Source organism: Neopelma chrysocephalum, unplaced genomic scaffold (assembly GCF_003984885.1).
Source record: "Neopelma chrysocephalum unplaced genomic scaffold, ASM398488v2 Primary Assembly neopelma1_347, whole genome shotgun sequence".
Taxonomy (NCBI): domain Eukaryota; kingdom Metazoa; phylum Chordata; class Aves; order Passeriformes; family Pipridae; genus Neopelma; species Neopelma chrysocephalum.
The window spans coordinates 2,553,455-2,577,394 of NW_020898011.1; the positions used below are offsets into that span (position 1 = coordinate 2,553,455).

Below are 23,940 nucleotides of genomic sequence, written 5' to 3' on the forward strand. Positions count from 1 at the left end.
TCAGGTCCATATCCCCACAGTCAGCTCTTAGAAAGGTGCACCTTATTTTGCATGTCTATAGTGGTTTATCCTCTGTAAGGATGACAGGGCAATAAACCACTTCAAACCACTCAGCAGCTTACACAGCATATGGAGCACACCTTGACATTTAATGATACAAAATCAGCTTTAATCTCAGAGGAAAACTGGACTGGTCAATGTATTGGACCTGATAAAGACAGACCAGCCAGCTCAACTAAGGCCTTCTGCTTCTCTTTTGTATTATCAATGCATATTCCCTCTAAGAAACCAGCCTGATCAAAAGCAGAGGCTCCTCTGTACCTCTGAGAGTCCCCAGTGCTTCAGCCCTTTGGACAGTCACAGTCCAAAAGCAGCAGCTGCCTGTTGATACCAACACTCATGCTGGAAAAACAGGTGATAATGAATTCCTGAAGCGTATGCAAGTATGAAGCAAGTACTCCATGAATTGTCAGCAGCTGTTTCAAGAACCCTGCCCTGCTCACCACAGGTATTTATTTAAAGTAGGGTACCCTCCCTGATATGGAACACATGCACAGACATATATATATATATGTATATATATATATATATATATATGTGCATGCACTGCCCATGGTCCCTTATGGCTCCTGAGCCAGGCCATGCCAGCAATTTGTTTGGGAATTTCAAAGCTACCCACTGTGAACCTTCCCATCCTATAAAGGGAAACAAACAGAAAGGAAAGGAGCTAGAGAGGAATAACGGGGTGTAATTTCCTTGTCCTTTTATAGACAGATCCCTAAAGACAAAGCCCAGGTTTCCAACACTTCCAATATTCTTCTAATGTACATTCTGCTCACACAATTAGTCAGCCTCCATCCCTGACTCACATACAGCAGGAAGAATTCCCCCACATTCTCACAACAACAGAAATGCTTCAGGTATTTTCACTTCCAATATGGTTTCATCATCCCGACCTTGAAGGAACGTGGCACTGAAACATTTTCCCTCCTTATTCAGTTTTTGGTTTTACTTAGAAAGATTCCATCTCTGCAGCCCATTCATGGATATTGTCTGATATAGTTTAGCTTTTCACTGTACCCTTCTCTCTGCTGTTATCCCAGCAGCTACAGCTATTGGTGCCTCCTCCAGTATGGGAAGGAGAGGGACAGTGTGCAAGGAAGTTGCTGAGGTTACAGAGGAAGCAGTGACATGACTACATCAAGGCAATAGATGGAAGAAAAGCACCTATTCTAAGATCATAATTATTTTGATTTAACTGCACATCAAACTAAGAATTCAGACAGCAAAGTAGAAGCTTGTTAAAAGAAAAAAAAGGAATCAACTTTATTAAAGCAGTTACTGCTAGGTTTGGAAAATAAATAAACATAAAATGAAAAACAACTCTGAGGCTCCACAAGTGCCAGCTCAGAAGAACTCACATCTGAAACAACTCCATGCCATTAGAAACACTGAATAACACAGTGATCAAAGGCACTGTCAGTGCAATTATATTGTACGGGAGGATAAGAGGGAGGCCCAGACAACTCACAGAGTGAGTAATTGGGTTACTCCGTAGCCTTGTTTTTAAATACTGCCCTCCATGTGAATGCTGCAGGTCTCATTTAACTGGGTCACCAAAACTTTGGCAAAACTCTACTAACTTAAGGCTAGGAAGTGCTATTTGTATGCCTAACTTTAGGCCACGAGGTGTGAGCACTGGAAGTGTAAGCAAATCCACACAGGTAAGGGCAGGAATCTGGACCAGCAGATGGAACAGGTAAGAACTGTGCTCCTCAGCTTTTAGGACCTCTCTGTCCTTACAAATTATTTTTTCCACATAGCCTGCATTTAGAAGCAACATATATTTAAGAACACAGTAAGTGCTGTGCCATCCCAAACCGCCCAGACAACGGGTATCTGCCCTGAGAATTGTACCTCTGTCCACCCCGGGGCCCTGACAACCATTTCACGTAGTAATTCAAAGTAAATACCTTTCAGGAGGTAATCCTGCCACGGCCATGTTTTGAAGTTCACTGAGGTCAAGGCTCTTAGGCTCAGTTAATGCAGGTGGTGATAGCTTTCCTTTGGCATCCTGAAGTGAGCTTTCACGTTCTGAATTCATCTTGCTCGGCCGATTTTCAGCAACAGTGAGATCTGCACGTGCAGGAGGCTCACCCTGCTCTATCACAGGGAGGGTTGGAGGGTGATTTTTGTACAGGTCTGCCTCCTGCTCTCCAGTGCTCGTGTTTATGGCTGTGTTGTCTTCCCCAGTGAGTAACATCCTTGCAGTACCTGTTTCAGGGACGTCTCCAGTTTTTTCGTTACCTGCCTTTGCCGTGCTTAACACTGTGTCACTGTTCTCTTTACCATCTCCCTCAGTCACACTGCTAGAGTCTAGTTTAGAGTCAGTTTGCACGCAATCATCCTGGCTTACTTCATTTTTTAAGTAATCTATTAACCCACGCACGGTCACTTTCTTTTCCTGCTGTGCATCTTGTGAATTTTCAGATGTTTCCGAGCATTTCCTATTTCCTGCATCGTCCTGTATCACCTGCACGTCATCCTGAGACTGAATGTCACGCATGAAGTTGCCGTGAACGTGGGTCTCCCGATTTTCCTCGGGTGACACATTAAAACTGTCTGACAGTTTTTCATGGCTGTAAGATCCTCCCGGGACAAGGGCTGAAGCGGCCATGTCAGAGATGCTCTTGGCAGCGTCTGGATCGCCGGGCTCACTTCCCTCCTGTTCATTTGGCTTGGGATCCTGGCACCTTTCAGAAGCGAGGCTCACATCCTCTTCAGATGAAACTGGTTGTGCATCACACCCCGTAATTAAGTTATTTCCCTCTGTGGCAGCAGCATCTTCTACGTCCCTCTGCTGCACGTTGCCCGCAGGGATAACAGCTCCGGCGGGTTGTTGCTGACTGTCGGAATACGCAGGGAAGTTCTCAGCTGCTGCCCCATCAAATGAAGCTGGTCCTTGCTTCTTTATCTCTAAGCTTATTAGCGATTCAGGATCAGTGCCACCAGCACACACGCCTTCCTCTCTTTCCATCCCACTGCTCTCAGTGGGCTTGTCTGGCTTTTGCAGATTTCCCACAGCACGTTCAGCAGGTGTAGCTCCATCCAAGCCAGGGACCACTTCTAAACAGCTACTGGGCTGCCTGTGTTCCTCAGTGTCCTGGAGACTTGCTGGTGGCAGCTCTGCCACGGTGTTTTCTTGCTGCAGAGATTTGCCCTCGGCAGCTCTGCAGGAAGCCTCAGTAGCTAAAGATAACTCTTGCCCCTCTGCTTCTGAGGTGCCCTCGGGAGCTCCTTTGCCCGCCCTGTTTGGTTCTGAAAAGTTCTCAGCACCACAGAGTTCTGCTGTATCCTTGGCCACTGGACTCTGCTTGGAGCCTGCATGGTTTTCAGACAAAAGTTGGGGTAATTCAGCACTCAGTGTGCTGTGGACAGTTTTTTTAAATATCTGGCTGATGTGCTCCCTAAAGTCTGGGATGCTGGAGCCAATATCCAGAGAGCTGCAAGTCAGAGCCTCATGCTCCCTTCCAGAGTTCTCTGCAGACTGCTCAGAAATACTGATGTCTGCCCTGGTTATGTTATTATTCTCTTTTGAAAGCTCTTCCATTTTTTCTGTGTTCCCAGGTTTCTTTAAGATCTCACCGTGCTTGTCATCTACGCAGATATTGGTTGCAATTTCCTCATTACAGCCTTCTTGTGATGATGAAAGGCTCAGTAGCTTCCCTTCTGGAGTAGGGAGAGCTAACAGAGACTCTGCTGAACTGTCACTTTGCTGCTCTTTGAAGTTTAGCTCACTTTTTGTTTTTTTGGATTTAATTGCAGAGATCTCTTTCTTCAGCTTCTCAGAGTTGAACTGCGATAAGTTTCCAGTTCTCTGCCCTACATTTAAAGTCTCTGGCAGGGCGAAACCTCTGTCTCCATCACCCTGAAAACTTTGGTCTGGACAGTCTTTTTCACCCACACACATACCTGCCACAGGACCTACACGTGCTGACACCTGAGGACCTGCAGGAACCTGCAAATTAGTGTTGCCTTCTAAGGTGTTTTGACATGCTACAACTTCCAGCTCATTATTTAGTGATTCCCCCCCATTACCCTTGTCTGTGGTGTTTCCAGGTTGCTGGCTGGGATGGCTGAATACAGAGGTCTGGGTAGAGAGGGCTGTAAAATCTGCTTGACAATAACCAGGCTGCTCTGTTGTCTTTTGAATGCAGCTGGATTTATACAATTTATCAGTGGGAATTACTTCCCCGTGTGCCAGTGATGGTGAAGGAGATCCTTGTGCTCCTGGACTTTTGTCAGGCTTCATATTGTTTGTTTCTGTCACAGAAGCACTGTCCTCACAACTTATCTCTGTGTTTCCATCCTTCTGGATGATTTCCCCATCAGCGGTCAGAATATTTTCTGACTTTTTTGCCATTAATGGCGTTTTCCTTTGAGTTTCTGGATGAGATATTTGAGGATCGTTTTTCTCAGAATTATCAGAAGTATGTGCTATTTCTGTATCACTTGGCAAAGCCTGTGATATGTTAGTGGCACTTGCTGAATCCTGTGTCCCTGGAAGAGTGTTTATAGCAGCAGTACAGCTTTCACCAGTATTATCCTCTATCGTGCACGCACTGCCTGGCTGTTCATTCTTGTCAGATTCTTTACAAAATGCACTGCTCTGACATGCTGCTTCATGCTGTCTAGCCGAGATCAAAGAATTATTACCCTGCTCGGGCTTGTTGGAGCTTTGCTTACTGCAGCAGTTTTCTTCTGCCTGGAGATCAGTTTTGTTTTGCTCGTTGCAATCTTGCAAATCGAGCGTGGTCACACCAGAAGAGCTTTGCTGGTGCTCCCCCCTGCACACATCCTCAGCACTGCTGTTGTCCTGGTCCTGTTCTTTTGCTCTGTCTGAGCTGCATTGGGGCAGTGCTGGATGCAGCACAGGAGATCCTTTATTGAGGTTGTTTGAAACGTTCAGAGGCATTTGTGGCGTGTTGCTGTGATTATTTACGTCCAACAGCCGTTCAGGTTGTGGGGCCCTTTCTTTGTGTTCCTGATCGTCTGCCCCTGTGACAGCTGTCAGACTGCTCTGGTGCTTCTCTTGTTCAAGTTGTGTATTTGAACTCCAGCCAGTGCCACCAGCCACAGACACTGACTGCTCCCTTTGCTCTGCCTGGGGAGGAGCAGTTGGAACACCTGCATTTTCCTGCAGCTCCCTGATCCTGCGCTCCGGGGCCTCTGAAGAGCCGCACGTGTCCCTCTCAGAGGAGCAGTTGTTTGCAGTGATGTGGCTGCCACCCCCTTCCTCCACGTGCACTTGCTGAGCAGCAAGTCCTGAAGTACCAACTGCAGCTTCAGGGGGTTCAGAGCCAGCCCTCTGCATATTTCTGTGACTTTCTGCAGCCACTTGCTCCAGCTGAGCTTGCACTGGCACACCCAATTTGTGTTCGCTTCCCAGTGCCAAGTCTTTGTCCTCCATGAAACTTTGCACTGCAGCTTGGTGCTTCTCCTCCTGTTGTTTTCCATCCCCAGCACTGCTTGGTGCAGCTGCAGGTTCCTGCTCTGGATCTCTGCGAGGCACTTCAGTGGTGTGACTGTTCTGTCCTTTGGTTTCCAGAGCCGGCGGGGCCTCCTCGGTTTGCACAGCCATGAGATCCACAGCCCCTGCCAACTCGTCTAAGCCCTGCAGATCAAGCTTTAATTTGGGCATTTTTGCACTTTCTCCTGACTTGCTAGAGCTCTCAGGCTTTTCTTGACTCTCAGCTTTGCATTCACATTCCAACACACTTTCTCTAGTAAAAGCCTTTTCCCAGGATTCGTCCTGCTTACTCTGCTCAATATTATTGTTCCCAGGGTGGAGAAGCAGTGAACTGTGTGCACCATCTAAACAAACCTTTTCAGTCCTGTTACAGCCTGGCTGGCCTGAAGTTTTGCCTTCTGGCTCAGTGTTAAAGCAACCAGAACTCCGTGGGCATTCCTCCCTTGCAAACTGTGGTGAAGCCACGAGCTTGTTCTCCAGGTCATCTGGGGCAGCTGTTTTCTCTTTACTCATTTGTTGTTCAGGTTTACAACCAAGAGACTGTGAATTGCCTTCAGGTGTTTTCAAGTTACTGTCTAAATGCAGAGGCTTTCCCTCACCTTCTTCCTCTTGGTCACCTGTTGAAGGGTTTTCACAAAGGCTGAATTCTTCAGGATTGTGTTCTAAGTGGGTATTTACTGTGTCCTGGTAGTGGCTACTAACAGAGCTCAGTAGTTGTCTTCCTGCCTCACTTGAGCCCTCAGGTAATTCACTGGTTTCTGACATTTGTGCATCCTCTGTTCTGATTCCATTTTTTTCTCCTGTTACATCCGACTCAACTTCTTTTTGATACAGCTCTGTGGATCTGCTCAAAGAAGTACTTAATGCATATTCTTCCAGTAATAACCTTTTATCTACCAGTGAATTTTCCTTGGTGGGACTGATAATGCTTTCTGTTTCAGAAAGTGTGGTGCTTTCTCTAGACACATCATCAGCTTTTATGATTTCATTGCTGCTGGCTTCATCTTTTGGGCTTTCAGTTGTGACAGCTGATTTTTCTTCTTCCTCTTGCTTAAATGATAAAGGCACACTGAAGTGCTCAGCACTAACAAGCTCATCCTCCTTTTGAAGCTCTCTTTGAAAAATGGATTTGTTTTTTTCAGAGGCTGTTTTCACTGTTTTGCTCCTCAGTGGATCTTGAGAGTCATTCCCAGGCACATATTCCCTCGAAGGCTCTTCAGGCTTTGGTAGCAGGAAGAGATTTGGAGGGTTAGAAGGCAACTCTGACATTAAAGTACAAGCTTCTGATTGCTTCCTTTTGCTTACAGATAGAGCTGGATTTGCCTCATTCCCTATAGCTGTTGTTCCAGCCCCCATCTGTAGATTACAGACTTCACTGATCTCAGTGAAGCCCTGAGCATTCACAATTGCTCCAAATTTTTCACTGTCTGAGCCTCCTGTTGCTGGATAATTTAGGATTAAGGTTTCCTTTTTCATTAGCAGACCCTCTCCACCATCTGTGTCCTGTCTACCTTGCTGCATTACTGCCTGCAGCTGACCTACTTCCAAAACTCCTCGCTCCTGCTTGGCCTCCTGAGCAGTAAAATAATCTCCCGCTGCTTTACCCCGGGGAAACGTGCTGACATGTGGCTCCCTCATGCCACCCAGCTGTTCACTCTGATGGAGAGATCCTAATTCACTCAAACTCATTTGTGTGTCTCCTTGCATTTCTGTGATTGCAGCAGCAGGGCTGGGCTCCGGGCTTGGCGCTCTGGGCTCATTCTTGCTGGTTTTGGTGTAGGAGGCAGCAATATTATCACATTTTGGCCCTCTGTCCACAGACTTGGCATTTGCTAATCCCTCTTCTTTGTCACTCACTGGAGCTGGTGATGGCAGTGCTCTGCTGTAATCTGAGGTGGGTAACTTGTCAGTGCTGCTTGTGAGATCTGCTGTGAGGTGCTCTTTGGCCCAGACTGCAGGAGGCACTAAGACAGGCAGGCTTGTGTCTCTTGCTTCAGCAGAGTGCTTTAAGAAATTAGAGTCTGTTTGTCCTCCTTGCTCTTGCAAGATAGTGTTCTGTCCTGTCACCTCTGAAGACACCATGCTTGACTTTGGGTTGGACAGCTCTTCAGCACTGTAGCTACTGATGCCTTCATTACCGATGCTGCCAACAATGGAAACGTTTATTTGTTTCATGTCAATAAAGAAGCAAAGAATACGAAGCAAATGAAGCAAAGAATAAAACCAGCTTGTGCCACTGATGTTTCAAAGCCATGCACTACATGCACTGTGAAGCTGATAATCTGCTTTCAGGAGTTAAACCATCAGACACAGTGATTTAAATGCTCATTACTCTGGAAAGTATTTCCCCAGTCTTACCTGAGAGCCACCATGCATTTTAACCATTCAAAAATCTTAGATGAGGGTGGGGAGAGGCGACACACATCCAACACACTAAGGGAGCAACATGGGAAAAACTGGGGGGAAAAAAAAACAGGGAAAACCCCCAGTATCTCAAAGAAAGGCTTTTTGTTTCTGCTTCTGAGCCTGCTCTGCACAGAGCTAAAGGCTGAGCAATCCACAGTAACTGCTGTTATCTGGCTGTGCTCGAGTGTTCACCAGAAGATTAAGAAGGGCCCATCTGTTGAATGTTTTCTCCAGCTGATCAGCACGGGTGATTCTCACCAAAAAGGTCAAAGGTCTGCCAAATGCAGGATGCTGCCTTAGGATGATACACACCCTGTGAGGTCATTTAATTGCAGGGTTTGATTTCAGTGCATGTAAGCTGCAACCCTTGGTGTGATCTCTCTCTCTCTCCCCACCCATCACAGATAAGAGAGGAAAAAATGCAATCAGAGAAGACTAACTGCGAGAAGGAGAAGTTATTTTAAACATTTTTCACATGCACTGTGTGGTCCTCAGGTTTCCACACTGAGGTTTGCTGGTGATGAAACAGTTAAACCTTGTTCTCTCCCTCACCTTCCATGCCTGGGCCTAGTTTCACCACCTTAGGGAATATGGAGTGTAATATCAATTCAAAACTGAGTGTGGAATTGTACCTAGGAGCAAGGGGCAACGTTTACTTAACATGAAATAATAAATCCCATCCAAAGCAAGATACACAGATAACACATTGCCAAAGGCTGGGCAGTCAATGTGATGACAGTGAGCTCTAGTTCCAGAGCTGCACAGGGAGACTGGAGCTATAAAAGACGCTTAAAACACCTTCTGTAAAGCCAAGTGTAGATTGGATTTTAAGTAATCTCCAGAAATCTGAGAAGCCTCTCTCCCCTTCTCTGCCCAGATGAAATACCTGGTGGAGAAGTGAGTCAGTGACCAGCTCTCGTGTCCCTGCAGTTTAGGTTTGTGTTTGTACAACCACGGCCTCTTGGGCTGTGCTACCCTGCACAAAATGCACTTCCAGGTGGGACTAAACCCACTCCTTATGCTGAATTCTGCCCAACAGGAAAGAGCTGCACCTAAAGCCAAACACGAGTCCCTCTTAGGTCCTAAAATCCTTCTTCAGAGTCATTGCAGTGGAAAATTAACTACTCTTTAAAGAGCCATTGAAATTTGCCTATATTAAGGCTAAGCCTCAGATCTGAGGTAAAATATCTATAACATACAATTCATATATGGCTTCAACAAGTTTCAGCGATGCTTGGCATCAGTTTGAACATTTAATTTATAACACCGATACATTTTATTTAAACTTTCAGAAAATGGTTTTGCCCAGAGGAATTTTTCTTCCCCTTAGCACACTGAAAACACCTGTCCATGTAAAACTTACTGACACTGGGAATAACAGAGATGGCAAGATGTGGTATCTGCTGGATCACTGACAACATGGGGCATGACAGGGCATGAACAAACAGCAGGGAGGTGCCAGGAGGCTTTCCCTAAGGAAGGAATGCACTTCATTATTGACATTAATTCTGCACTAAGGGAAGCTTAATTAGAAAAGGAGGGACAGAAACCATGACACTGAGTTGGGGAAGGGGTGGAAAAGTGGGAGTCAGTTGCCATTCCAGCTTTCTGCTCATGTTGCAGGTTTATCTTCTCACTGATTAAATTGCTCATTAGCAGTTTTGTGCCCAGGGTTCTTCAACCTGGAAGCATGCTCCTGTCAGAGATATGGTGATCAGGAGGGTAACAAAAACAGGTGGAGGTTGAGGGGGGAAGCCCTCTAACCTCTGTGAAACTGAGCTTTGGAAAAAGTAGAAAACATCATCTACAGTTACAATGTCTCCTTATCGTTTATCTTTAATCTCTGACTCTTTACTTATCTTTCATCCCATCTGTCAACACTGTTGGAAAAAGCTGGTAATGTTCACCATACAGACCCTACATCATCATATATTTGCATTTTACAGATTTCATCTGACTGAAATTTCTCTAAGACTTTTGCACGCAACATCTTTGTTACATTAGACTTCTGTTTGCAGCTATTAAATATGAAACAGTTCCAAACATGTCTGAAGTGGTTAAATTTTCCTGACTACAATTTCCAAGCCCATGAACTATCTACTCCCACGCTGGTGGCACCTTTGTCAGGAGCCAGAGTCGTAAACCTGTGACTAAGCAGGTTCAAGGGAGATTCAGTATTAGGAATCAATCCGAGCAATTTTTCTGGTATTCAATTATGCTGAAAGCTTGTTCATTTTACTCAAGAGTAGATGAAGGAATTGGGACAAGTTTGTAATTAATGTATTCTGAACAGAATCAAAATGACAGTGCTGGCACATGCTGTGACAGCAAGTTAAAGTACCACTTTTAGAGTGGAGCAGTACAGATTCATCATCTGTGCTACTGCAGCTTCCTTCAATGTTTTATGCAGGACATAACACAGAATTGAAAATCTGAGTTTTTCAATCATAATAGGATATGCCCAGACTAACCTGTTTGGATTTCTCTATTTATGTTTCTCCTTCTGATGTAACTAACAAGGAAAACCACACAGGGAACGGATCCTACGTCTTCCTTTTCATTTTTTGCAATCTTGCTTTTCTGTCTGCAAGACATGCTGGGGTTAGACAAACATCTGTTGGGAATGACTTAAGCACAGCTGATCCTGCTTTAGGGCAGAAGGATGGACTAGATGACCTCTTAAGGTCACACCTAGTCCCATTATCTTCCACTCTTTTTAAAGGGAATAGCACTACAGGGAAATTACACCACATGCTGAAGATAATTCCCCCGAGTAAAACCCAATCTACATTAAATCAATAATTACCTGCAGGGGACATGTATTTTCAGGCAGCTCATTTAATACAATCAACATAAAGCTATGACCCCAAATGTTTGGATTTTTTAAACACAGGAAAATAAAATGTGTTTGCTTTTGTGGGGACTCGGATCTCTTTTGTTTGTAATCTGACCTAGCTCAATATAAGGGAAAAATTCATTCATATTTAAAGCAAAACGTGCAAATGACAAAGCATGGAAGAACATTCGAGTTCCTCATAGTTCATGTAGAGTTTAGGGCAGAAGGAGTAATTTTGCTAGGAGTAATTGCTGCATGTGATTGATGATATGTTAAAAAAAAAAGAAAATGCAGTCATGCAAAGATGTAGGTGCATCAGTAACTTGAAATATCCCACTGCACTCAAGAGTTACCAAAGGGAACTTTTCCCTTATCTCTAAAGTTAAGCAATTTGCAAACAGTTAAGAATTTGCAAATCCAAGGCCCTAACATACTGACCATATGAATTCTATACTTCCAGTTACAACATCAGATAACAACAAATAAAATCTTCACATGCCTAAAACATTTTGCAAAAATAATTACTGAGGAATTGCTTGTTTGGAAGCACATCGGAAATTTACAGATTAATTTTTAATACCTGTAGTTAACCTCTGCCCACCATCAGAAGATATTGTGGCAAGTCTGAATTATCCTGGAACAATTTAGGAGTCCTGCTTGGTTACTGAGATGTTTATTAGGAGAGCACTGCCTGGTCTGTATTGAGGGTGTGAAGCTATAAAGGATGCTAAGAAATAGATGACTCATGGTGCATATCCCATAAATGCTTCCAGAGCCATGCCCAATCCACCAGCCATTAACACTTGAAGTCACAACTTCCATTTCTCTGCTTTCTCATCCACAGCAAAGGCAAAGGGCCAGAAGATAAAACCAGCAGCAGCAGCAAGACAAAAGCTCTCTGTCATTTAGCATTTACTGTCTGAGGGGGAGTGTGTGTGGAGGGGTGGGGGTTAGAGATGCCCAAATAGGTTAAGCGTACTTGATAAACAACAAGAAGTGAAGATACCACAAGAGAAAATTGTAGATGATTTAAAATATCCATTTTTCATTCCTCTGCTGTCCTTCTAAAACATGCAGTACTTGCTGAAAGGACAGGCAGCCTTCCCAACCTAGTCATGCTTGTGAGGGAAAAACTGACTGCTGAAGCCTCTGAATCCCAGAGGTCACATACGGTTGCCATCCACACTGATGTAACTCAGAGCCTGAGTGATTATATTCCCAGGAGCATGAGCCTGAAATCTGAGGATGAATTTAGAAAGCACTTGAGGGAACAAATGCACAGCCAGCTCCTCAGCCACGGCACACATAAAGCTGCCTCTCAAATGTTTCTGTTCTCTCCCCTGACAACGTGAGAGATCAGTGTCTACTTTTTGAGTTTACACATTTGGACGCAGAGTACTGGAGGACTTCAGTTAACTTAGGGAATCCTGCATTTCAATCTGTCCCTGAGAGGTACTGAAAGTTAATTGGGAAGATGGAATTCATTTCCACATTCCCTTTCAAAAAGAAAAAAAGATTAAAGAGTCACAGTTTTAGAGGCAGAGCAAGTCACTATTTGAACTTCTCAGTGTAAACAAACACATGAGAAATCCATCATGGCTAAAGGGCTGCTAACAGCAGCCAGCCTCCCCCACCCTCCCTGTGCATCTAAGCTTTCAGGAAAAAGTGAAGCAGGAACAATGATCTATGTGATCCTCCTGGGAACCATCCTCCCTTTCCCCCCCACCTCCAATCGCTTTTCACCTCCTTGTTCCACACACGGAATAAAACGCGGGGCCTGCAATATTTTAAGTATGACCAAAGCAAACTGCTCCAACATTAAAGAAGTGAGCTGTACTACTGCTGCAGCAAGCAAGAGCTTCAGTTCCAGTTCCACGACGGGCTCCTGGTTTCCATGTGAGATATTTGGAGAGCCAGCAGGAAGCATGGCACCGAAGGGACTGTCCCACGGGATGTGTGGCAGCTCCAGCTCGTCACTCCACATGGCTCAGGGTGTCCCACAGGATCTGTGTGCAGCACTCTGGCCAAGGTCATCCACAAAGACTGCTCATTCCCCTGAGCTACTCCTGGCTGTGCATCTTTTAAACTGCTGCATCTGCTTCATCCTAAACCTGCTGGAAAAATTGCCTCTGGGGTTGAGTTGTCTGGCTCAGGATTCCCCAGGTGCGTGTTGTGCACCAGGGGAAAGGCATCTTACACCTCACACAGACACCAGTGCAAAGCCTGAGGCTTGCTATCTATCCTAGCTCTTTTTATTCCACATGGAAAGTTCACAGATTGATTACTGATGGTCTCACTTTTCAGCATACAGGACTAGTGAGAAACAGGTAAAAAAAAAAAAAAAATAGACCATTCTAAAGTCAGAGTCACAGATATTTTGAATTCCAAAAGGCAGGAGTTTAAAAGCAACTGAAACAACTTCAGAGAATTTGTGGAGGGCAGAAGAAAGCCACCCAGAAGACTGGAAAAAAGCAAACGTGGTAATTTTCCACCCAGAGATGCTCCATCCAAAGACGGAAGGTCACACGCTCTGAAGACTCCAAGAGTTCACTTCGAGGGTGGAAAAGATGCGTTCAAAGCAACACAGGAGAGCGAGTTAAAAATAAACAGCCTGGAATGTGGGACTTCAAAGATTTTCCGTTTATTGTCTTCATTTCTGTTTTGGCAGGATATAACTCACGAGTCACCCAAAGCAGGCATGTGCCAGCAGTTGCAGGAGTGAGGCTAAATAACAAGTAACTGCCTGAGCTCCCGCCCATCCAATAAATTTCCCGAAACAAGAATCTCGTGAATCCCTCCGAGCTGACTCATCCGTGCAACATTCATCTCTCACGAGTCATAATTTTGCCTGCTGCAGCGTAAAGCTGTCTCAGCCAGCTGGAATACAAGTCCAGAGTGTTCTAGGCACTCACATTTTGAAAAGGAACCCCTGAAGAACTGCTGTTATACCGTTTTTGAGCAATACATTTTTTTTTTTAATGCTAATTAGTTACGGAACAGTATAAAGTTACTATGCTGATGTTACAAAAAAATAAACAAATAAGGCAAGACTGCACTTGCTGCAGCCAAACCACAAATACTCCAACCCCAAGATAAGAGTCTCCAGTGTATCAGGTGGATGCTGGTACAAATGCTCTCAGCTGGAGGGTGTGTGGGTGGTGCAGTTCTAGGTACACAGTCTCCTACCTGTCACTGTGCAGTTCCACAAACAACTCCAATTTGCAGGAATGTTAGTCATGATAGGCCTGCTGTAAAGGTCAGCAGTTGGTAACGCTCATAATTCCCTCTCATTTTCCCTCTCCCAATATATAACCTGCATACTGATAAGATTAGCAGAAAATTACTATTTTGCAGTCACAAATCAGAATGCACCACGTTGTAAGTAGCTTACAAGAAATTTATGTTTTCTTCAGTGGGACAGTGTGGTTCCCATTACAGACACAAACAATATAGTGATTATGCACAATACCATGGAGAGAAACTACAGGCTAGAGGATACATGTAGTATTTGTTAATTGACATAACAAACAAACAAAATATACCTCTAAAAAGTCTCACCCTGTCCAATTTTACATCATCATCACCCCAAAACTGATTTTTTTTAACTAGTGAGAATGACATCTATGGCTTCCCTCCTTTGACGTGAAAATGGACAGACACTCTCAAAGAATCTCATCCAAGAAAAAGCTGTTCCATGTATAGACCTGGTAGACAGCAGAGTGAGGCATCTCTAGGAAAGAAGCACAACCTCTCATCCCTTTAAACTTCATGCCTAAATACCTTTATCATTGTAAATTGACTTTAGCAGTCTTAGTCTGGGTCAGGCTCTATTATTTTCAGTAGATAATTAAAACATGTTAGTGGCAGTCAGAAGAAATAGAATTAATAGTAAATAACTTCCTATGTGTGCACTGAAGTACAACAACCTACTGAAGTGTAAGAGCTCCATAGCACAGCCAAACTGTCCCTTCCAGAAAATAAACTGCTCTTTCTTGGAAAGTCTTTTTAGATTTTGTCATGTCTCTGATTTTCCCTGAAATGTGGTCACTGATGATCTTACTTAATACCTGAATTTGGATTTAAACTGCCACAAACTGTTGCATAATATCAATAATTTTAAAATATAATAGAATAGACTAGACTAGTCTAGACTAGACTAGAATACTGCAAGGGACCTACCATGATCCAACTGCCTGACCACTTCAGGGCTGCCCAAAAGTTAAAGCAAATTATTAAAGTCATTGTCCAAGTGCCTTTTAAGCACTGGCAGGTTTGGGGTGTTAACCACCTCTCTAGGAAGCCTGTTCCAGTGTTCGACCACCCTCTCCATAAAGAAATGCCTAATCTTCATAATTTCTTACAAAAAAGGGGAGAAGAAGAGTTTATTGCCTGGGCTAGCATTAACAACATTTGAAACATTTGTACTGGACTCCTGTTTGTTCTTGTTTTCCATTTCTCAAGTTGGCATCTTGCAAAGAAATGGCAATCAGAAATGGTAGCCAGGGTTGGTGGAAACACACTCTGCTTTAAAGGATGTGGCAAATCTTCCTGTAGTGAATTCTCCAATCTTAAAGAAAATTAGTGAGAACACTTCAAAAGGTGCCCACAGCCTAAAAATCCCACACATTTCTCAGCAAGTGCTACTCCTAAATTGTATTTATCATTCTGTGCAATGGCCTTGTCCCTTCCAACCCAGGACATTGTATGGTTCTGTGATTCCCTTCTATTCCAGGTAACATTGATGATCTGCAAAGTACTCAGCTCTGTTTTGAAATCATTCTGGTATTACACAGCTGCTGCTGAAAACAAAAGTAGCATGGGAAAACACAAGTATTCAAGTAAAAAGTATTAATGCTTCAGACAAAATGTTCCTGTTGGGATATTAAATAAAACCCAGATTATGTTATCTTCTGCCATCCTTAATAGCACTGAAGAATATCTTAACCCTGCAAGTGGTTCTATTTATTTCATAAGGTGAATTTTAAGACACTTAGAAGAGTGCAATGCTAATAAATATTAGCGAGGCTGGTACTTTTTAGTAGGATTATTATACAGGGCTGAGCAGAGCATTTTGCAATTGTTTACAATTACATCTTATTTTACAGTCATACACAACCACAAAAGACTCTCCAATGTTTCTCTGTCTCAGATGAGAGTTTATTAGTACAAGCAAAAAGCACAGAAAGTTTAGGTCAAGGGTTACTACAACAGATGGAGCCTTGTTTATAGTTATGCAGTAAGGCAAGAAAATCAGTTTGGTAAACAGTAGTCTGGTGGTGTCAGGTTATTTTTGAGGGCATCATCACGATCCATCAGGATGACAGACTTTGAAAAATCAGTAACACAGGAACAGAAACTAAAAAATGCACAGCCCCCAGCTACCAACAGCATCAGGGCTTCAGTGCTACTCACAGGAGGAAACTTAATTTCTTACCTTGTAAGTCCTGGCATCGATGAGGTTTTGCTCTCAGCTGGTGGCACAGCAGCAGGAGGAGGATCTGAGATGTCCTGACCTCCAGACCTTTCTGTGCTGTTGTCCTGAGGGCTCCTTTTTGTACCGTGCCCATTACCAGGAGGATGGCCTAATTTTGAATCTTCTGGAGCGTTCTAGAATGAAAAAAAGAGAACAAATTAAATGGCTGCTGCTAGTTTGGAGAATACACAAGCTGGAGGAGTTTTGTTCTGCCCACTGACAGACAACTTCTGCAGCAGATTTCACCACTTTGATGGAACTTGCAGGTTGTAAAGCCAAGCCAATTTTTATTAATGACAGAAAAACAGAAGGAAGTGGTTGAGCCAGAAATAAACACTAGGAAAACAGGGGAGAGAGAAGAATGCAACAATTGTTCTAAAGCAGCCAGGGCCTTTACTGACCCAAGGAGGGTATCATCTTCTCCTTTTCCAAGCCTGGCAAATGCTTCCTTGCTAAGCAAGTTTAAAATGAGAAAGGATGGAAATAGGCTGTACACTTGTACACTCATAATATTAGCATAATATATCTGGAGTCAAATTAGAGATAAGGCCAACATCAGTCAAGACCCAACTCTTGAATCCAAGTCCAGATTCCTTCCCTCCCACTTCAACAAAGCTCAGAATGCCTCTGAACTGAACCAGAGGGCCTCTCTATGATAACAGCTCCAGGAAATGCTGCAGTTTCTGTGCTAATAGCTACAGAAATGCTGTTGCACAGCTGTGGCAATGCTGCATCCCCTCTTCTCAAAGGTAAATATTTACCCAGGATCTTCATCCATGGAGACATGCCTTTACATGAGTGGGTTTTTTCTTTGTTTTGTTTCCACTGCCAACTATTGGTTTTGCTCCAGGGAGGAAGAGAGAACTGTGCAAGTGCCAGAGCTGTGACCCAGGCTGAGCCTGCAAATCCCTGGGGTTCTACCACACTCTGTGGGGCTGCTTACAACAGGTAGTGCCACCTTCCTACTGATATTTCTTTCTTTTTTTGGCAGAAGTATCTTTAGAAGATAAAGAAGAGCTGGTAAGGGCTGCTCTGAAACAGTAGCTGAGGATGTTCTTCAAGTACAGCAAAAGAACTGGAGTAATGGAGAGAAACAAGTGCAGCGCAAAAATGAAGTTAGAACGAAGAAGGTGTTTTTCAAATCCTCTGGCAAGTCAAGCAGTAGTTAAAGAGAAGGAAAACCATTTCATTGGATCACCCTTAACACACAATCACTGTTGTTTTAATTTTTAACTGTAACTGCAAGAAGCCTGAGTCACACTTAATGTAAAGACACATAAGTGTATTCACTGAAGGGAGGAGAACCACTTCAGAGTAACGTCAGGGTTTAAAAGCACAATTCCACAGTCATCTTTTGGGTTTTCTCACTCTCAGTTTTAATGTTTATTTTGCTCTAGCAGCAGTCAATAAACTGCAGAGAGCTGTTGTTGACAAAATCACGGTGTGCTCCCACACTGCCAAAGGCTTCCCGTGCCCCGAGCCGGGAATGAGACACCCAGTGGACAAGCAAAGCCCTTGTAATGAGCAATTGAAAAGGTCAGGGCGTATTGAAGATATAAAAAGGCTTCCTTTAGACTTAAGACAAATTTGATTAACTCTCATATCCTCTGCCTGTCCCTGGAGGAAGCCCTTCACTACGGCTTTGTTTGCAGGAGCCTCCTTTATCACCCCCCTTTCCGCTGGGAGAGACCAAGGGCTCTTGGCTTCGTGATTATTAAGCACTTACCCAGCATGTGCTGACATCTGGCATTTAGAATATTTATCTAAGTATATATGTTGGCCCCAAACCCAGAGTATATGGCAAAAAAATACTAGAACATCAAGATTATTTATACGAGGAAATTTCTTTCTTACAGCCAAAAAAAAAAAAAAATAGGAAAAACCAGGCCTGAGTTAACTTACAGGGCTCTGGTTTGCTTTTTGTGCTGCATTTTGGGCAGCCCTGCTTTTGTTTGCACGAGAAAGTCTGAATGGAGAGTTTATTTCAGCATGAGTATGTGTCTGCAGAGAGAAAGAACTGGGAAAAAAATGTGTTATTAAATTAATTATCAGGAAAAAAAAAAAAACAAGCAGTGGCTGGTAAACTCCCAACAAGCCAGGAGAGGCAGCCACAGTGACACAACTCTTCCTTAGTCCATGTGTCATGTCTTACCATGAGAGGTACAGGTGGGTCATACTGGAGGATGTGCCACAAAAAAATGCCTCACAGTAGCAGCCCAATGAAGAACCATTCTCAGGCCAGAAATGACCTCCTCTTCTTCCCCAGCAGGGCAGGGAGGGTGAGGAAAATGGCACAAAGAACCCCAAGAAATTAGGCCAATTTACAAATTTGCCCAGGTGCCTCCAGCAGTTGGCAAGAGCAGTGAGAACTAATTATTTAATTTTTTTTCTCCTTTTACTGCCACCATCTCCAATTTTCTTCAGCTGCTTTGCATGCCAGGCAGGAGGAACCACCTCACAGCTCCCTTCAGAAGATGAAGAGCTGCGTGTTTTGTCTCCTTCTCCCAAAGCCTCTGTCATGTCCCACAGCAGAAAGGTGCACGCTGAATAATTAAGTCATTAACTTACTGCACTTACCCTGCAGCCTCAGTAGCCACACATGGCCTCTAATTAGTCTCTCCTTCTCTTAAGATCAGCCACTTAACTCAGAAGGCTCCTTTAGGTTACAATTCTCTGTTCTACTGACATCCCTCTTCTGGAGCCATGGCATGATGGGGATGCCTCCTGCACATAAATCTCTAAAGTAAAACAACTCCTGTGCTGAGAACCAATACAGGTTGGTTTGTAGCAACAAACCTTTGGATTGTCATCCAGAGCCACAAATCCCACGAGCCACGTGATAACCAACAGTTAAACACGATGTGGGCTCAGTTGTGGCATCAGAAGGAAACAATACTGATCAGCCTGTCCTGTCATAAAACAAATGTTGTTACTAAGGCTCAAATAACACGGATATGAGGAGACCTAACTCAGAGGTTACACCTGCCAGGTACTTGCAAGCAGCAGTAGGGCTGTTTTAGGGCAGTTTGAAACTGTAACATGGAATCAGGCTAGTTTGTCATTGACTGCCTGAGTCTGATGCTTCACAGAACACTTTGGGGCCAGAATAATTTTGGTGGAAGTTTGCTGGATTTTACTATCACTGGTTATCTCCAGAATTCACAAGTGAACTACATAATACAGACATTTATTATACCTCGACACCCCCTCTCACCAAAATTAGGATGTTTCCATATCAGACACAGAGAAGGGCCCAGGTTCCAGTGATTGTATCAGCTGCTAAAATCTAGAATTAAAATCCAAACAAAAACACTGGGAGGGGCAGATTGAGAAGGCAAGAGAATGATCACAACACACCAGGTCAGGTATGTGCACGTTTGAAGACTACATTTAACATTTTCCATGTGTTGTTTGGGGCCAGGGGACTGGTGAGGGGTTTTTTTGTGGTGGGTTGATAAATTTTGACTTTTTTTTTGGTTTTAAATAGTTTTGTGCTTTCAGGGAACTAAGGTTTAAGAAGTTATAGTTCATCTCTCAGCTATCCCTAAGTGACTGTCGTTGGTCACAGGAAAATCTGACTCTCCAGTTCATCACCAAATTTAACATGTATTAAAACAATCTTAGCAACACAGGTCCTGTTGGAGCAGAGACGAGTTTGAACTGTAGACACACTTATTTCTCTCTTTCCAGGGTGTTTGAGTGATCAAAAAGCAAAGGTGTGCTATTGTCTGGTAAGGCAGAAGCACACATACATGTTCAAAAGAAGCTCAGAGGATTATTTTAGCAATAATCTAAAATAAATCTTAATGTAGATATTTAAATGTAAAATCAACTACTAATATTCCAAGATACAGGAAAGCTTTATATAAAAGTCTTCCCCATTTAATGTATTAATTTAATGTTCACAAAAGAACATGTTCTGTGAATGTAAGCCCGACGGAAGAAAAACATAATTCAATTTTCCGATTAAGTTTTTCAAATTTAAGCTAGTCATGCAAATCAGGTGCTGAACTAGCTTTGCAAAGCATGCTGTTTTATTTTTAATTAACATCTGTGAAAACAATTAGAAAGGCTATGTTTTGTTCACAAGTATCATCAGAAGGCTGCTGTTAAATAAATTACTTTTGAGGTTTCAGTACATGCAGCCTCTGAAGTGATTGACTACACAAGCTTGTAGCTAAATTTACTCTATATTTGTTTCAAGTGTTGCATACTCCTGTTTGAAAAGGATTTTCATTATAAAAAGTTAGTCAACTGAACGACTTAAATAATTATAATAAAAATCAGAACGCAGAGGTTCTCAGCAGTTTTCTCTTTAAGTCTGGAATAATTAAAAAAACCCAACAACAAACAAAGCAGGTTTGTCACAGAGAGTATACAAACAACAGAAGGAAAACTAAACAGCCTATACTTTTTCCCCTTCAAGCCAGCACACCATTTAAATGGATAAAACTGATTCTCCTGAAATATGCAGGGTAATTTGCTTTAAACCTTTCCAGAAGCACTGGAGTCTGCAAGGACACAAAGTAAATCTACAGGATCGCTTTATTTTCCCGGTGACTTTGAACAGGAGGAGGCTGAAGAAACAGAACCCCATTAACAGCGTAGCCAAAAGGATTATGTGCACTGAAGTTGTCATACCAGAAAGAAATTCCTCTTAATGCTGCATGGGAGCCTGTTCCCAGCCCGGCTCCCAAAAGCCTGCTCAAAGCCATGCCAGCAGCATCAGGCACAGTCACAGCCATCCCAGGAACTTCGTGCTTCCCGGGCACAAAGCACAGCACGGGGCTGGTTTTAACACCTGGCATTCCCACTCAAACCCCCCAAACAGGTGAACTTCCTTTGACTCCCTTTCCTCTCAGTAAAAGTTGCTTCCTTTTCCATCTGCCCTCTGCCACATTCCTCCATTCCTTTTGTAGCAGCTGCTGGAACGTGCCAGAGCTCTGAGGAGCTGGAAGCGATCCTGGAGGAGTTACATTAGGTTTCCATTCCCACCAACTCCCCCTGGTTAGTGGAGGGGAAGCTGGTGCAAGCATTTACAAGGCTCAATCAATAAACCAGAAATTGCCTTTTATTTTTTCTCCCTGCCTTCCATTACAATTTGGGGAGTTTTTTAATAGCTTCTTTTTAAAGTCTGCCTGTTACAAGTTGTTCACCTCCACAAGGTGAGCAGCGCACATCAGGACAAAGAGCAAAGGTCCTGTTGCTCTGCAGGAACAGTAACCGAGCAGTAAATTAGATTTTTAAAGATTTTGTATCTTTGGAGAGCCGTTGTTTCTCCCTTATTTGGGGAAATGGGACCGAAATAAATAAAAACTAGATAACGAGTGGTTATTGCTTGAACAACCAGAGCTTTACAATCACATCAGCAAAACCAACAAATTGGTACCTGACATACTGGACCGAGCTTGAGCTCCATGTGACACTTTAGATCTGAAGAACTACACTAAGACTCGGGTTTTATCACCTTGTAAGGGAGCTAAATTCTGGTTTTAACAAGGAGCTGGTGCAGCAATCTGCATCACTCAGTGCCTGCCCCTTGCTGAGGGTGGCTGGGGTCCAGCAGTTTGGAGGGGGATGCCTGTCACGAACCACTTTCTGGGTTTTGGTGCCCAAACATCACGACTGCTGATCAGTTGGATGTAATTATGACATGATCAGATAGGAAAAGCAGACTCTTTCCTTAAGGGAGATTCCATATGGAATTTTGCAATTAGAGAAGGTTTCTGTCTTTAATCAGTAATGGTGCAATTTGCTATTGCTTCTGGCGTGGTTTATTTGTCTCTCGCAGGAGTAGAATTTTAAGCTCATGCCTATTCTAATTAAAACCCTCAAAGGGGCAGGAATGCAAAAACTGGCATTTGGAGGAAGCCTCATTTAATTTGCCTCTCACGAATACAAGGAGCAAAGCAAATTGTGATATGGCAACAATGGTATTTGAAAAATTCTGGCCACAGCTTTTGATTGTAGGTACCTGTGATCTTCTCTTAGAGATAAAGGGTTGCCTTCCCTCCTGAGAAACACCTACAGAAATGACTCTGTGAAGGTAAAAATAAACACTCTGTGTGTGTGTGTATTTATACAGTCACCATCTTGTCCTTGCTTTGGCTTTCTTCACAGAATACACAGCTTCCTCTCAGCCACAAGAGCAACTCAAACCTTCAGGCTTCATTGCTTGTGCTTATGACTCTTCCAGTCCACTGAGGGCACTAAACTGTTTATCTGCAGATCCTTGTAATGTCAATATAAGTGTCTCCTCAACAGCTTGAGAAGACTTGCTATGTTTAAGGAGCTTGCACTGATCTAAATGAAGCATGGTGCTACAACTGGATTCATGGCTCTTGTTAACCTTATCTTTCCACCTTTTTAATGTGATCTGTGTTCAGTGAGCAAAGGAAAATTCATAGTTATCCTTGTATCTCCACTGGTCTTGCTTGTCTTCTTATTTTCCTCACTGATCTGATGAGTACCTACATTACTTCCTTAAGGATGGCAGGTATATGAGATATGGCAGGAGAGAGAGAGAATAGGGTTGATAATCTTGGAACAAAAATCTTCATCACATAACTTGCAATTTTCAGTCAATAAAGGTTGAGCTAAAGCAGCTTTCTGCTGGGTGGTTCTTAGGAGCCTGACAATAAAACACTCCAGAAGATGTTGTTAGATTCTAATGAAGTTCCAAACGCTGTTGTGCTCCCCAGACAATAGTGTTTGCCTGCCTGGTAATTTCTAACCACCCATAGCTGTGGAAAATGCAAGGCCAACATTTTCACACTACTTCTACACGGAGAAATGCAGCAAATAATTGTAGAGGAACTTTATAAATGTAAAATATTTTCCCTTCTCATCCGTACCCATAAATGTACATTTCCCATGAGAAATGGTGGTGGCTTTCCAGATCCGAAGGAAACTTTAACCATTAATTCAGAAGAGAAGGAATAGTCTTCCAACTTCCTTTTCACTATGCTTTCAAATTAAGAACCCCGCCACAACTTTGAATCTTTTCTCTTCTTTCATCCCCCCTCCTTTGCTCACAGGGAAGATGAGAACAAGAATAATAATTATTCACTGCAGTGAGAAGTGTCCCAGAATTTGCTGTATTTGCATAAAATGGTCTGAAAACAGGCCATGTTCTTTTTTGTGTAAACTCAAAGAAATACTTGGTACTATTTCTCATAGAATATTGGACCAGTAGTAATTACCATTTGGAAGTAAGAATTCACTGAAGTGGTGACTGGAGGTGTGTCAGCACTACATGAGCATCAGGAATGGGCACACTGGCCTGTAGCCAACTGCCATCAACATCCTGATGTGCATTGAATAAAATAGAAGGAAAACTGAAAGAGAATCATAATTTGCAGAGCAGAAGTGGTGGATCACAGTGGACACAACAAACTCAAAGAAGAGCCCATGTAGGGTAATGGCACATTGCATTAAAATGCTATAGGCAAAATTATTATGCAGAGAATTGGGAATGTATTTTTGTTCCCAGTTGAACATTAACAGTGGAATGTATACAGATGTTATTGCATGAGTCAAAAAGTATGTAAACACACAGTATGAGCACCAGAGCCCAGAGGGATTTGCCCAGTTATCATCTGTGGGAATGGGGGCTGAATGCTGGGATGTGCCCAGTGCTTCCTCTGCCAATCCTCATGACACTGGGATCTGGAAGAAGCACCACGCCAATTAACA

At 43.2% G+C, this 23,940-nt stretch overlaps 1 protein-coding gene across 5 annotated transcripts in view; it reads right to left on the reverse strand.

The window, feature by feature from the left end:
• The window catches only part of TACC2 (transforming acidic coiled-coil containing protein 2), a 126,568-nt gene that overhangs the window by 93,368 nt on the left and 9,260 nt on the right, over positions 1-23,940 (reverse strand). For 2 of the 5 annotated variants that reach the window (XM_027705709.1, XM_027705710.1), the window contains exon 1: positions 1,974-4,070. In XM_027705709.1, the coding sequence (XP_027561510.1) occupies positions 1,974-3,970 (1,997 nt within the window). In that variant the 5' untranslated portion in view covers positions 3,971-4,070. Of the gene's footprint in view, positions 1-1,973; positions 7,674-16,206; positions 16,380-23,940 lie in introns of those variants that run through there. The other 3 variants (XM_027705708.1, XM_027705711.1, XM_027705712.1) reach the window with 3 other exon arrangements.